Source organism: Diachasma alloeum, unplaced genomic scaffold, assembly GCF_001412515.2.
Source record: "Diachasma alloeum isolate Michigan unplaced genomic scaffold, Dall2.0 Dall_scaffold_00374, whole genome shotgun sequence".
Taxonomy (NCBI): Eukaryota; Metazoa; Arthropoda; class Insecta; order Hymenoptera; family Braconidae; genus Diachasma; species Diachasma alloeum.
In genome coordinates this window covers 28,416-42,706 of record NW_021680513.1, presented here as the reverse complement: position 1 = coordinate 42,706, position 14,291 = coordinate 28,416, and the positions used below count along the sequence as shown (strand labels likewise).

Genomic DNA, 14,291 nt, shown 5'->3' with positions numbered 1-14,291 from the left:
GATTTCTGTATGACCGCTATATGAATCCCACATGACCTCTCTATGACCTGTATATGACTTCCATATGACCTTTATATGACCTTCATATGACCTCCACATGACACCAATAAGAGTCATTCCTATAAACTTATAGAACTTCAAATTCTTATAAACATCGGATTCTCTATGAAACCAAAATAACCCTCCTATGACCCCCCCTCTTTCCAAAGAAAAATTTTAATCGCCCCTCTCCCTTCTAGCCCCCCTAACCCCTCCTCCATCGCTGTGACCCCTCTCTGCNATATATATATATATATATATATATATATATATATATTTGAATTTCATTTTTTTTTAATTCAAATTTATTTTTATTTACATGGGAGAGGTTCAAGGTTCGAGATTGAGGCTCAGACAATGTTTATTCAAATTAAGGATATAACAACCCCCTAACCCTCCAACCCCCAACCCTCAAACCCCCTAATTAACGATATAGGAACCCTTTTTAAGTCACGGGGGACTTGTACTTTTCGGGGTTCATGGCCACGAAAAATGGACACAAACTTCTCATTTCGCCACCAACCGGTCGTGTCCGTTCCGAGTCCATTCCGAGGCCGGACCACGGGCGGCCACCGCGATTTACGTACGTGTTTCTTCTTGACAATTCATCGCAGGCATTTCGAGATTGAAAAAAGAATTCCAACGTACAAATTCTAAGGCAGAAACTGAAATATTTTGGTGCTTGTGGAATTGAAATCGGTTAACGAGAACGAGTTTTTTTTTATAGAGGAACACGACAAAAATGATATTTTCCCTCCGGACTGTGGGAAACGGAATTAATTATTTAAATACCTCAAACATACAAACAATCCGATTTGACATGTCGGTTTGAATACCTCATATATGTCAGACGTGATGAACACAAGCTAAAATCGCTTTGTAACATCTTTAAACTTTGCTCGGCATCAATAAATCCACTTTTCATCACGCAATTGTTTTCTTGCTCGTTTAGTCATATTAATTCTCATTGTCGTGATTTTTAATTGAACTTGGGGTCAAATTATTCGTGAATTGCATTACGAATGTTGAAAATTGAAAGGAATTGAATTTTTTCATACTCAAGAAATTGAAGTCGGGTTGCAACTCTTACTGACAAGAATTGTCCTCCTCTCTGTCAGTTTATAACTGAACTAGGGGGCTACGCTCCTGCTCGCTTCGCTCGCCAACCCCCATATGACTCCTATGATTTTAATCTAACCCTCATTGAACCTTATTTTGGCCCTTCATTTCTGACCCTTGATTTTGTAGTCTTAATTGATCTCCATGACTCTTATTTGGACCCTTAATCTAAACTTTGTGATCCTTAATCTGACTCTTGTAACCCTCATTATAACCTTCGTGAACCTTATTTTGACGCTGGTGACCCTTTATTTGTAACTCTTGGTTTTTTACTCCCGTGTCCCTTATTTGGATCCTTACTCTGACCCTTATGACCCTTTACCTGATCCTTGTGACACTTATTTAGATCCTTAATCTGACCCTTCTTACCCTTATTTGGGCCCTTAATCTGACCCTTGTGACCCGTAATTTCGAGTACCAAATCCTGATCACCGGAAGTCGATTTGGATTGTTGTAATATAGAGAGATTTAAAATATATTTCATACTTTTGTTCATATTGATATATTGATGTTATCACCCTTGATAATTTATGCTCATGCAGAAATGCATAACAATAGTATATTTCGTAACGAGTGCAAAAAAGTGTTTTTTAGCGAGTGGGAGGTTTATATCACGAGCCGAAGGCGAGTAATATAATCCCACGAGCTAAAAAACATTTTTTCACGAGTTACGAACAATATTTTTCATCACAATGTGGCGGAAATTGGACTTTTAGGCACGCGGAGCGTGCCGAAAAGTTCACTTTTCGTCACAGCGTGATGAAAATAAATTAATGGTGACTTTAAAGTTGAATTTTTCATTTTTTAATCATTCCACGCTTACTTTCACTGGCTGGCAAGCATTAGACTTCGTTCCCAGGCCCAACTGTCCATAACCATTTCCTCCCCAGACGTAAAGATCCCCCTCGTCACTCAATGCCATTGTGTGGCCATATGAACAAACAACTTTATCTGGAATTCATGATAACGATAATTATGGTAATAGAATACAAAATGATTCATTCGATTGAGCGAGAGGATTGAAAATCTGATTTTCAATGAAGATTTACTGGGGAATGTACCTATAACTACACCAGTGAGCCCAGTCACTTTATGTGGACTCAGCTGGTTGATGTATGTGCCAATACCGAGTTGTCCAACGCTGTTATTCCCCCAGGCGTAAACTTCACCGTTACTTGTCAACGCCATACTCGAAGTTTGACCGCAAGCGATCTGCACTATTCTCTTGCCTGCTAAACTCGAGTTGATCTTCCTGGGAGTGTTTTGATTCGTACTTATCCCACTGCCTACTTGACCGCATGTGTTTTGACCCCATCCATATACCTGTGGAATAAAAGAAAAATAACAAACGAATAATTGCATTTTTCCGCAATGAGTACAGTTATTGTTCCTATATAAATTTGCAATTTGCTTCCAAATGGATTCTCTTTTTTTGGGAATTTTTATTTTACTATTCTTTTCTCTTCCTGCTTTTAAGCACCGACTATGGTCCGGTGTGTCTCGGGGAAGCTATTACTAACAGTGGAAGAATTAAAAATGATTCAATTGAAAATGTCGGCGATCTTTTGAAAGTGAAACCATCAGTTTGTTGCCGAATTTCTTCAAAAACAGAGCTCTGACGTTGGAATCATCAACTTCTTGCTCTTGTGTCCCAACTATTCGGCATTTACTTGGTCTAGTAGGTCTCTATGAAGCTATTGGCAACAAGAGACCGATTTAAAACGATCTGTTTAGAAATCTCGGCGATCTTTCAAATGCAAAATCATCAATTTTTCTATGGTTTTTTCTTGAAACAGTTCTCTGACGTTGAAATCATCAACTACTTGCTTTTGTGTCCTAAATATTCGGTATTTATTTGGTCACGTGGGTCTCTGGGATGCGATTAACAATGGGGGAAAGATTTAAGGTCTGTCTGTACTCAGGCCCTGCGTGTAACACTAGGAAAAACTATAAAATCTCTGAGTGTGACACTCGGCAAATTTATAAAATAGGATCTCTGCGTGTAACACTCGGAAAATTTATAGAATCCCTGAGTATGACACTCGGCCAATTTATAAAATCTCTGTGTGTAACACTCGGAAAATTTATGAAATCTCTCCGTGTGACACTCCGAAAATTCATGAGATCTCTGCGTATGAGACTCATACTGTGCGTGTCACACGAGGGCAGCCCACAAATATTTTGTGTGTCGTACTCAAACCCTGCGTGTAGCACGCATAGTGTAAAAAAACATGGTCCTTTTTAAAATCTTAATTAGTGTTTTGTCTAGTTTTTGTTTACATTTCTTTCATCAATATTGTTATTCACTTGATAGAGAAATCAGAATTCAATTTTGTTGCACAGAAGAATTTTTGTTTACTAGTGGGTTCGGCAAACCTCATCCCTCCCCATATATATTTCCAATGTAAGAAGTGACTTATTCTCCCCTGACCTTAGGGGAGAGTGGGGTAAAATGGAACAACCGAAAACGCCTATTTGACGCAATTTAAAAAAAACATTTTTTTATCAACGTTTTTTTATATTAACTTGTGTTTATTATGTTTTTTTATCATTGGGAGTTCTGATGAGAATAATAATTTTCTATTTGGTAGAAAAGAACATGCTCTGCGAAAATATCATTGATATTCAAAACCCCTATTGTATAGCGTAGCGACTACCTCCACTGATGAATCCCACTCCCCTGTTGCATCTCGATCTTAACGTCCACCAGTCAGCTTGTCCCCTGACTCTCCAACAGCCAAACTAAGACCTCATCATCGCTGAGTCTATGTGTTCACTCCTGATTTGAAAGTTTGAAGGTTTTTCATGTATTTCTTATATCGAGACGACAATATTAATAATTTTCACCACTTTTATCCACAGTTCTCTTTTCAAGTAATATGAAATATTTCATCTATAATTCAATTGATCAGATTAGGGCGATTACACTTTTCTTTTTTCATTCGATTGAAATTCAGCATCACACTTTCCTTTCTTCCTCTCTGGGTCTGCCCCTAGGCCTTCCACTGAATTTTGGATTTTGCTGTTTCATTTTCTTTACAATTAATCAACTCATAAAATATTCTCTCGTCAGAACTTCTCAGTAATTTTCCATTCTACTGAATGGAAAATTATTATTCTCATCAGTGCTCCCAATAGAAAAAAAAAAGTTGATAAAAAAAATAGTAAATAAAAAACAAATTTCTTTTACTTGAATCGCGTCAAACAGTCGTTTTTCGACTGTTTCATTTTGCCCCACTGTTCCCTATTATTTCACGTGCTCCACCACTTCCCAGCTGAACTAAACCTCTGTCGTCCATTAATTTCATTGCATTACCAAAATCTCATCAAAATCATTTTAGATATATTTATACTCACTTCTCCATCCTCCGTAATCGCCAGAGAATGATGACTTCCACATGCTACCGATATAATAGGCTTGTCCTCAAAGTTGCAGGCAACTTTAGTGGGAGTTGAGCCCTGGTTCGCCGATCCATTACCAAGTTCGCAATAGCCATTGTGTCCCCAAGAATAAACCTCGCCCTTGGCAGTGAGGGCCAGTACATGGGGTCCAATTCCAAAGGCAAATGTCTTGATTTCCTTCTGAAACAATGCCTCAACTTTCACTGGATACAGAGTGCTGTGTCCATCACCTGTTCCCAGGCAGCCAGATGCATTACTACCCAAGGCGTATACTGCATCGTCTTTGGTCACCATAAGCGTTTCATTACCCAATCCTTGAATAAAAATAAAAAAAATAAAATTATCCGATAAAATGAATGCAATAATCGTTTTTTGCTTCCGGGTGCAGCATTGTAATTGTAATATCAAACTAAAACTTCCGTTAAAAAAACTTCGTCAAAAAAACTTGGTCAATTAAATTTGATCAAAACAACTTGGTAACAAAAAAAACTTGAAGAAAAAAAAATTCGAACAACTTGAACTTCAAAAAAATTGAAAAAAACTTTTAAACTTTTAACGCATAAAGAAAATTGCAAAAAAAAATTGTAAAAAAAGTCCACACGCATGCATAAATACGTGCGTACAGACACTTTCTAAAAGTCGCATATTCAGACTTTTTGGATCATTTTTAGTTACCCTGATACAAAAATTTTGAAACTTAAATTTGAACGACTACAAAGCTTCCAGTCGGAAGCAACAAAAATGTAAAAAAACCGAACAAACTACAATGCAAAACATCGTATCTAGAATAAACAGCATCAAGTCTTGATTCCAAATGATTTGGCACAAATTCATATGCACAAACAAACAACACTCTGAAATTCCGAATACAAACACAGATTTTACAAAAGATAAAATAACCGAAAGATTTTATCAACGGAAGTTCAATTTGACAAAAGTTCAATTAACCAAAAGTTCACTTTCTCAAGTTGAATTTAACCAGGTTTTTTTAATGAAGTTTTTTAGACGCGCTCCGCTTCCCGGTGATCAATTTTTAGAAAATTGAGTAATTAAGTGGCTAAAGTAATTCCAAAAAATCTGTAATTTTGTCAAATTATAGGTCTTAATAAGGACTAACTCCGAAAATTTTTACCTCGATCGATCTAATAAGTTTTGAGAAGTGATTCGTTTTTAAATAGTTTTCCGCAAATATCTTTAAAACTACTGGATCGATTCCGATTCTTTTGCATTCAAAATATTCGTTTCAATGCCTTCTATCTAAATCAATCGAAGTATATATACCCGTTCATACAATGTTTTCGAGCTATTTCCGTTTTTCGCGTTCTTTCATAAAAAACTTTGTAATCACTCTATAGGTTTAGTGTAAAAATCTAAATATCAACTTGAAACTTGGACAGAATCTTCCTCTCATGATAACAACGGTTCGTATTGAAGGTGGGCTCAATCGCATCAGTACTTTCGTAGATAGTCGCCTTTTTCTAATATATTTTATATGCAATATCTTCAAAACTACGCAACTGATTTCCCTTTTTTTTTTCAAAATAGCCGTTTCGATGCCTTCTGCCTGAATCAATTAAAACATATGTAACCGTTCATACAAAGTTTTCGAGATATTCCCATTTTTCTGTTTTTTTCATGAAAAACTTTGTAATCATCCTATCTTGTATAAACATCGAAATATCAACTTCTTTTTTTAAAATATTTATAACATTCAAACCATTCGGTTTATTCCACAAAATAAAAAAATTATAATAATCGTTGTTTTAGAAATATTAAGGGAAAATTTTTGCTTGAAATAATCGAAGCTAGCTAGTCTTAATTGAGAGATCGAAATTAACAATATCATTAATAATCTAAACTATCGATTGACCATTAAATAAATAGTTGTAAATTTCTTTGAATGATCCTTGATTAACTAATTAAACGTTAATTTTTCGAATTCGATTACTGATAATTTGATAACGTGAAATTTATTTAATATAATTTACTGATTTGATACGTGATAACATAATTCCATTTAAATATTATGACTTAGGCAATTTTTTTTTCGTTGAAATTGTTTTCTCCACGATGTTTTGAAAATCTAAACTTCCACATAAGGATGTTTCGAGGTAGGCTAAGCTACCCAGTAGATGGACACTGCCCTGTAGATGGACGAGCTACTTTTGGATAGGAAATTACGCACAAAAACACTGAAATGTGAATTGTTGCTTTGAATTTTCACCAACTGTCGTGATTCTTAACCCCTGAGTGACGATTTTTTTTCGATCAATTTTTTTTTCATTTGCTAAAAAACAAACGTCCATCTACTGGGCAGTTTACCCTAGGTAGGGTAAAATGGACCCTTTTGACAATTTTTCCGATGTTTATAATTCAATGAAAAATTTATTTATTGAGTTCAGTCTAGGCTCATCACAAAGGAAGAGAGGGATCCTATGTTCCATGGAAAAACATCATGTTCGATATAATTTTGGTAATTATTTAGGTTGATGAAGGGAGCCAAGAAATCAACTTTTCTGATAGTCGAAAACTAGGAAATGAACAATATTTCTATCGTACACCTTCTCTTACGTGATTGATTTCGAAATTGATGATTCACTCACTAGAAGACTCCAGAAATAAGAATAAAAATAGAGGACTATGGAGAAAAATGTATTGTACTAAGAAAAAACTATAAATAAAAATGAAACAATCAACCAAGGAAAAATATCAACTCCATCAAAAACCGAAGGAAATAAATGAAAAACTTGACATTCTCATCGTTTACCTCCAACCATCACTTCAAACTAAAACTATGAATTCGAATAATGATTAATACTGGTTGTAAACAAAGCAAAGAAATTCTGAGAAAGAAATATTAGTAACTCACCAAAGATCAGAACAGTGCTGAGTTCCTTCGCAAAATCCTTCTCTAGCAGACTCAAAATCGGCCAGTTTTTCAAATCCGAGCGACTCATCCTCTCTCGCTTAATCCACCCTGCAAATCATCCTCCTCTTGACCCAACCCCAATAAAAAAAAGCCCCAATGCACCTGTCAAAAGAACAACAAACCCCTGGAAATTGTCACGTCTTCCTTCACTCCACTGTCAAATATAATCAGCTGACGTTTCAATTCGTATATTTATAGGTGGAGTAAAACCACTTTTTTCCCTTTTTTCCTCTCTAATAAGGTGCACTGTAGCGCTTGACTATTCTGGTGGTGATTATTGGAACGAGAGGGGTGAGGTGACGGTAGAAATACAAATCGATAGACTATCGAGTTATTTTGTTCAGTTAATTACCACAAGGGTCACAAGTTATTCATCATAAATTCAATAAACAATAAACAATACGTTTATAACAACATTGTTATCCCCTAAAGTGATACTATTGGCTGTTCTGACATAACCAAACATTTTTGCAGTAGCCCGTAGGATGCTTGATGGCGCTGATTGTTCGGTACAACGAGAGAGACAGAGAGAGAATAAAAAGAGAGAGAGTACACGCGCTAGCATTGAGGGCGTACTGATCTAAAAAAGCGTCTGGCAACACTGGTTTTGCTAACCATTACAAGCTCTAACCTCGAAAAACTTGAAGGGGGTCCCTTCCAGCCAGAGGTACCAAGCAAAAGCCAGCAAAGTAGTTCGAGCAGTAGATGTGGCACCTGGCCCCCTAGCCATAGGGGTACAACCGGAACACTAAAAGGGACAACATCAAGAGTATTCAGCTGTTGAGAAGAGCTTTAATTATTATTTATTTATAAGAAAAAACAAGCACATCGTAAGGGATTTTTTTGTTGATTTTAACGTGGGTATAATCCAGTGAACCCAACCTGAATCCAATAGACAGCACAATCAAGATATTAATCCCACAAAGATGACCATTATTGTGTTTCTCATCGACACATCGGCCTCTATGAATCAGAGAGCAGATTTGGGTGGACGACCCACGCTTCTCGACGTCGCTAAGAAGGCGGTTGAGACATTTGTCAAAGTATATTATCGTTCATGAATTTTTTAGTGAATTTATCGACTATTTTAGTTTCGTAAAACACATGTAATTGGCTCGATTTTTATTGTAGGTCAGACAGAGGTCTCCTGAGAGCAGGGGGGACAGGTACATGCTGCTGACTTTTGAGGATCCACCTCATAATATTAAAGTGAGAATTTATTGTTTGAAAAAGTTGGTTTAAGGGGGATAATTGTGAGTTCCTGGAGGGTGGGGCAAAATCAGTTTGTTTAGATCTTTGATATCTCATCACCAAATGATTAGATTTGCATGAGTCTCGACTCATTTTGAAGATCTAGAAAAGACCTTAAAAATGAGACCTTGAAAATTCGTGGAATTTCACACTGCCAATCTCGAGTTATTGACGATTGAAGACAATTTTAGTCCCTCTTGGCTTTCATTATTGTTCTGTATTATTTTGTCTTTCAGGCGGGGTGGAAGGAGAACCTAGCGACCTTCATGAATGAACTAAAGAATCTCCAATGTGTAGGTCTGACAACCCTCTGTGCAGCCCTGAAACATGCCCTGGACGTCTTGAATATCAATAGAATGCAGACTGGCATTGATACTTATGGCCAGGGCAGATGTCCCTTCTTCCTGGAGCCCTCAGTCATCGTTCTAATCACAGATGGTGGAAAGTACACAACGACGAGTGGTGTCCAGCAAGACGTAGGTCAATCCCATGACTCCAAGGCTTCAATATTTGGACATTAATTCCTTGACTCTTATTTTCTAGTTCACCCTGCCCATGCACCCACCGATAGTGGGCTCAGAACTGACCAAAGAGCCTTTTAGGTGGGACCAGCGTGTGTTCTCCCTGGTGTTGAGGCTATCAGGGACACCAGCAGTCGACAGAGACACGGGCCTTGTCGCCAGTGACACATCCCCGATCGATGCTATGTGTGAAATAACTGGAGGTAATAAAATTAATTCCAGTTCACTCAATTTTCCATTCTAGAAAGTCGAATGAAAAAATATTTTAAAAGTGGACTGCAGGAGTAAACATTTCCAAGTGGAGAAACTACATTTTTGGGAATTTTTTCAATTAGCGAAGGCAATGAATTATACTCGATTATGATTCATGGGATTCTGCTGAATGCAAGTGACTTGAGTCCATTTGGAAGAAATTGACTGTTATTTATTGAATTTCATTCCAATTTGGTATTTTTATCCGACGAAACTTAAATATAAGTTTTCCAAGTGGGAGAATTACATTTTTGTTGTTTTTTTTTCAACTAGAGAATGCAATGGATTGTACTTGATTAGAATTCACAAAGTTTTGTTGAATGCAACTGTTATTTATTGAGTCAATGAGATACTATTGAAAATACTGTCTAGAAAACATCTTTTGTGAGTTAGGTTTCATCGAATTTCATTGCAAGTCGGTAATTTTTATATGGCGAAACTAGAATCTTGAGAACAGATGGAAGCTATGGTAATACATGTGCGTTTTGGAATTTTTCATCTATCAGCACTCATCGAGTCTCAGTGATAGCGACCCATATCAGACTTGGTAGAAAACGGGCCCGAACTTGAGAGTTGAATAAAAATTGTATTTTCAAAAAAAATTTCTTTGTACCGTTTTGCCTCTTCGCTAGAGATTCAATTCATCGGAGTCCCATTGTAACGATTTGCGACATTCCTTATGGAACATTATGCCAGAAGTGAAATTAGTAGCGAAACGGTAAAACGATTTGAGTCGACTTAGCCCTTAGCTGAGTTTGCGGTGAATATCTCCAAATCTAAGGGAGATAATAAAATTTTCGTAATGACCTTTTTTGTAGAGCGAATTGAGGGCTACAAAAAAGGTCATAACAAAAATTTTGCCATCTCTCCTAGATTTCGAGATATTCGTTGAAAACTGGCCAATAGTCAAAATCGACTTAAACCGGTTTACCCCTTCGCTACTTAAATACTCTCTGGTAGTCCAAATACATCAGAAATAAACAAAGAGTGTGATTCGATGATTCACAGTCAGGATTCTTACCAATATTTCACAACATCAGCAGTTAATAATATTGAGTCAACATTGATTGAATCAATTATTTTCAGTTTCGTCACATTCAACTGACCTCCATCAATCCCAATCAACATCAACTTTACATGAATTATTACATAATAAAATTCCAAGAATGCTGTCCAACGTGAACATCCTCAATCCCATAAATAAGAAATGGGACCCGTATATCATCCCAGGGCTATTATTCGATCATCTTAGATGTTTGTAAGGTATAAATTACATTGAAAGAGAGATGCTACATTTTATCCATTCACTCTCATGATCTTAACATGAGGCAAATAAATCATTAATTAATAATGCACTGTGCACAAATTAAAGAATACTTCAATTTGTGAATTATTAACGAATTATTTATCTGCCTCATATAGAGGTCATGAAAATGACCAACCATCTAAGATGCGCGAATACTAATAGCCCTGGTCTAATACAGAAATTTAATGAATCGGTCGAATAAAGAAATCTAAGAAATGAGATAATAACAACCTTTTTCTTCCAGGTCGTTCCTACTGCATAACATCCCACAGGATGATGATGCAATGCATAGATTCCCTGGTGCAAAAAGTCCAGTCAGGAGTAGTGATAAATTTCGAAAAAATCGGACCGGATCCGCCTCCCTTACCAAACGAGCTCCCAAACTCCGGTCAACAGATGCCCCAGAATACTCTCCCCCTGATGCAAGCCCCAGTCCAGCCCGAAGACGAGGAGAACGACGATGAGAACTCCTCAATAGCAGCTAACGGTGCAAAGTCCCAGTACCTCCCCCAGCCCCCAGCTGTTGGTAACACAGCCTGGCACTCGTGCAGAAGACTGATCTACGTACCAAGATCAGCGCAAAAGGGCTTTGCCGTTGGATTCTGGCCTATTCCCGAGAGCTTCTGGCCTGACTTGAGCGCCAGTACACTGCCTCCAAGAACAGCCCATCCCCTCGTTAAATTTACCTGCACAAGCCAGGAGCCGATGGTGATAGAGAACCTGCCATTCGACAAATACGAACTAGAACCCAGTCCTCTGACCCAGTACATTCTCGCTAGAAAACAGCCGACGACCTGTTGGCAGGTCTTCGTGGCAAATTCTTATAAATCCAGTGAAGTTGGCCACCCCTTTGGCTACCTGAAAGCAAGCACAAACCTCACCTGTGTGAACCTATTCGTAATGCCTTACAACTATCCAGTCCTCCTGCCACTCCTCGAGGAGCTCTTCAAGGTCCACAGGCTGAAGCCCACCAACGAATGGAGAACACAATTTCAGAATTACATGAGAACAATGCCAACTTACTACGCAGCCTCACTACGACGAGCCTTAACGAGAATGGGAGCCCCAACCCCTCTGGCCCAAACTCTAATCCCAGACAATATGGATAATTCGTTATCATACAGTGTTTTGAATCACTTGAAGAGGCTGAAGAACCAGGCGAAGATTGAATTCGATAGATTATGCAATGAAGTAATCTCTAAACAAGTGGCCAACGCCAATGCGAGTAAACTGCTGGTGAATGGATCGTCGTCACAGTTATCTGAAGGTGTTCGAGTGATACCGAGGAGTCCCCTGAAGAAGGACCTGGTGTCCCATCCTCTTCTGCAGGACAAATTCATCGGTCTCAGGGATCAGCTGAATGAATTTGGGGGCTTTACGGTGCGTGTCGTGAGGAGTCAGCAGCAGAGAAGTGCCCACAGTTACAGAAATGCCTTTGATGTACCGAGAAAGAGTCTGCTGGATCAGGTGGTGAGGATGAGAGCCAACTTTTTACAACCTGGCTTGTTACACACTAAATTATTGGATGATGATTACGTGCATTCCATGCCAGTGGCACAGATGGGAAATTACCAGGAGTACCTCAAACGTATGACACCACCATTGAGAGAGATTGAGAGTGTACCAGTGCGTCAGCACATGTTCGGTAATCCCTTCAAGATTGACAAGAGGATGATGGTTGATGAGGCTGATATTGATATGGTGGGGGCGACATCATCGTCGAATGCTAATACAAATAATACGAATTCTTCGGTGGTATTGGCACCAACGTCGCCCATTTCACCGACAAATTCCATTCCCAATTCTGGGATTTTGACGGGTATCACGATAAAAGGCAGCTTGAAGCGTTCTTTAGACAATAATGGGGGCAATGGGAGTGTCAGTCCCATTGTGTCTAGACCACCCAGTAAAAGAAAGCCAGGACCAATACCTAGAGAAGTTGTTGTGAGAAGACCGAGTTATTCGTCACCAGTTAACAAATCACCCTCAGTGTCACCTGTTCCCTGGTGCCAGGAGCCCAAAAGCCCCACTGGACCACCACCTGAGGTGGTGACAGCTCCCTCATCATCGAATGTTCTTGTTCCTGTTTCTATGAGCTCTACCAATGCTGGAAATTCTGGTACAATTGCCAACAACTCCACGATATCCACGATTCCTGATAAATTGACTAATGGCCTGACACCAGCTGCTGAAATTACTGAACCTGTGGAGAATCATTCTGTACCAACTAGCAACAATATCAAGGGTGTCAAGCAAAAGGGTCTTGCTGAAAATACAGAGCCCAAGGTGGAGTGCAATGAGAGCAATGCTTCAGAGGGTAATAATAGTGTTAATTCGATTGATAAGAAGGACGAACGTATCACGAATCATGTGGAGGAGGGAAAAATTGTCAAGGGAGAGAGATCACTGTCCAAGAAGGAGTTGGAGGAGGTCAGGAAACATAATTTGTCAATTAGAGAACTTGTGCATAAGGAAGTTAGGAAAAGAGGAACGAGTAAGTTTCATTCATTAAGAAATAATAAGAGAAAAAGAGTGAAGAAGTAACAAATTTTTTTTTCATTGATAATATTTATTCTTTTTTTGATTTTTCAAGGAGTTTATAATGAACATGAAATTTTTGTGTTTTTTGTTGTAGATTATAAAACGCTATTTTCGCACATGCAACAAATAAAAGGGACCCTCGATATTCGAGTTGCTTTTGTTCGTGAGATAGTGAAAGAATCGTTGAGATTCAAACGCCGTAATTTGGCTAAATTGTTGGAGGATTACTTGAGCACGGTCCAGCGGGACGGAATAGGAACGAATTTGGATGTTTCATAGTTAAACCATTATGATATTTTTTTTTCTTCACTTTTTTTGTTATACAGAAGATTTTTAATATAAAATGATGATTAATGTGTATATACACTCAGTAAGATGGAATTTTTTAAAGTGAATTTAATGAGTGGAATGAGGAGAGACTTGTTGAGGGAGTCTCGAGATTCTACAATAAATTTGGAAGTTGATTGTGTTGAGTTATTTTGACTGTTGACTATGTGAACATTATTGTCTTGCATGAGTGACTCCTTTTTACAATTCGCATTCTTCTCCCATTTTTACTTGATTTTTTTTCCATTTCTTTTTGTACTCAGCAACAATATCATGTATGTTGTACAGTATGTCTCCCTTCTTTTTGGTTTGACTATTGTGAGATGAGTCGTCTGTACGCTTAAACATAAAGACTTTGCACCAAGATAAAATGAAACAGTTGATTAATGACACCAAGTGCGATTTTTATTAATGAAGAAAAAAAAATAATGAAAGATTAATCGATTTAATAAGTAAATGAATTGTGGTTATTTTATGATTAAATTGTGTAACTTTGTGATCACAATTTGTACATAATTTACACTGATAAAGAGGAAAATTATTCAACGAGAGTATGATTATTGTTTTGTAAATACATACAATTGTATATAAAAGATAGTGTTAT

At 37.7% G+C, this 14,291-nt stretch overlaps 2 protein-coding genes across 4 annotated transcripts in view; one reads left to right on the top strand and one right to left on the bottom strand.

The window, feature by feature from the left end:
• Positions 1 to 7,995, bottom strand: part of LOC107041726 (RCC1 and BTB domain-containing protein 1) — a 27,045-nt gene extending 19,050 nt beyond the window's left edge. Inside the window, exons 1-4 of one of the 2 annotated variants that reach the window (XM_015262415.2) lie at positions 7,430 to 7,995; positions 4,516 to 4,874; positions 2,220 to 2,481; positions 1,982 to 2,109 (exon numbers count right to left, since the gene is read on the bottom strand). In XM_015262415.2, coding sequence (XP_015117901.1) covers positions 1,982 to 2,109; positions 2,220 to 2,481; positions 4,516 to 4,874; positions 7,430 to 7,517 — 837 coding nt within the window. In that variant the 5' untranslated portion in view covers positions 7,518 to 7,995. The remainder of the gene's footprint in view (positions 1 to 1,981; positions 2,110 to 2,219; positions 2,482 to 4,515; positions 4,875 to 7,429) is intronic. The other variant, XM_015262414.2, reaches the window with a different exon arrangement.
• LOC107041725 (integrator complex subunit 6) lies at positions 7,766 to 14,238 on the top strand. 2 transcript variants are annotated; one of them, XM_015262411.1, is made up of 7 exons: positions 7,766 to 7,780; positions 7,964 to 8,532; positions 8,621 to 8,698; positions 8,977 to 9,216; positions 9,284 to 9,464; positions 11,064 to 13,313; positions 13,455 to 14,238. In XM_015262411.1, exons 2-7 carry the CDS (start codon positions 8,416 to 8,418, stop codon positions 13,637 to 13,639), a joined length of 3,051 nt encoding a protein of 1,016 aa, XP_015117897.1. In that variant the 5' UTR covers positions 7,766 to 7,780; positions 7,964 to 8,415; the 3' UTR covers positions 13,640 to 14,238. The 2 variants fall into 2 exon arrangements, with proteins under 2 accessions (XP_015117897.1, XP_015117899.1); XM_015262413.1 differs by having other exon boundaries at positions 7,769 to 7,780; positions 7,967 to 8,532.
• Positions 14,239 to 14,291: the final 53 nt, after the last annotated feature.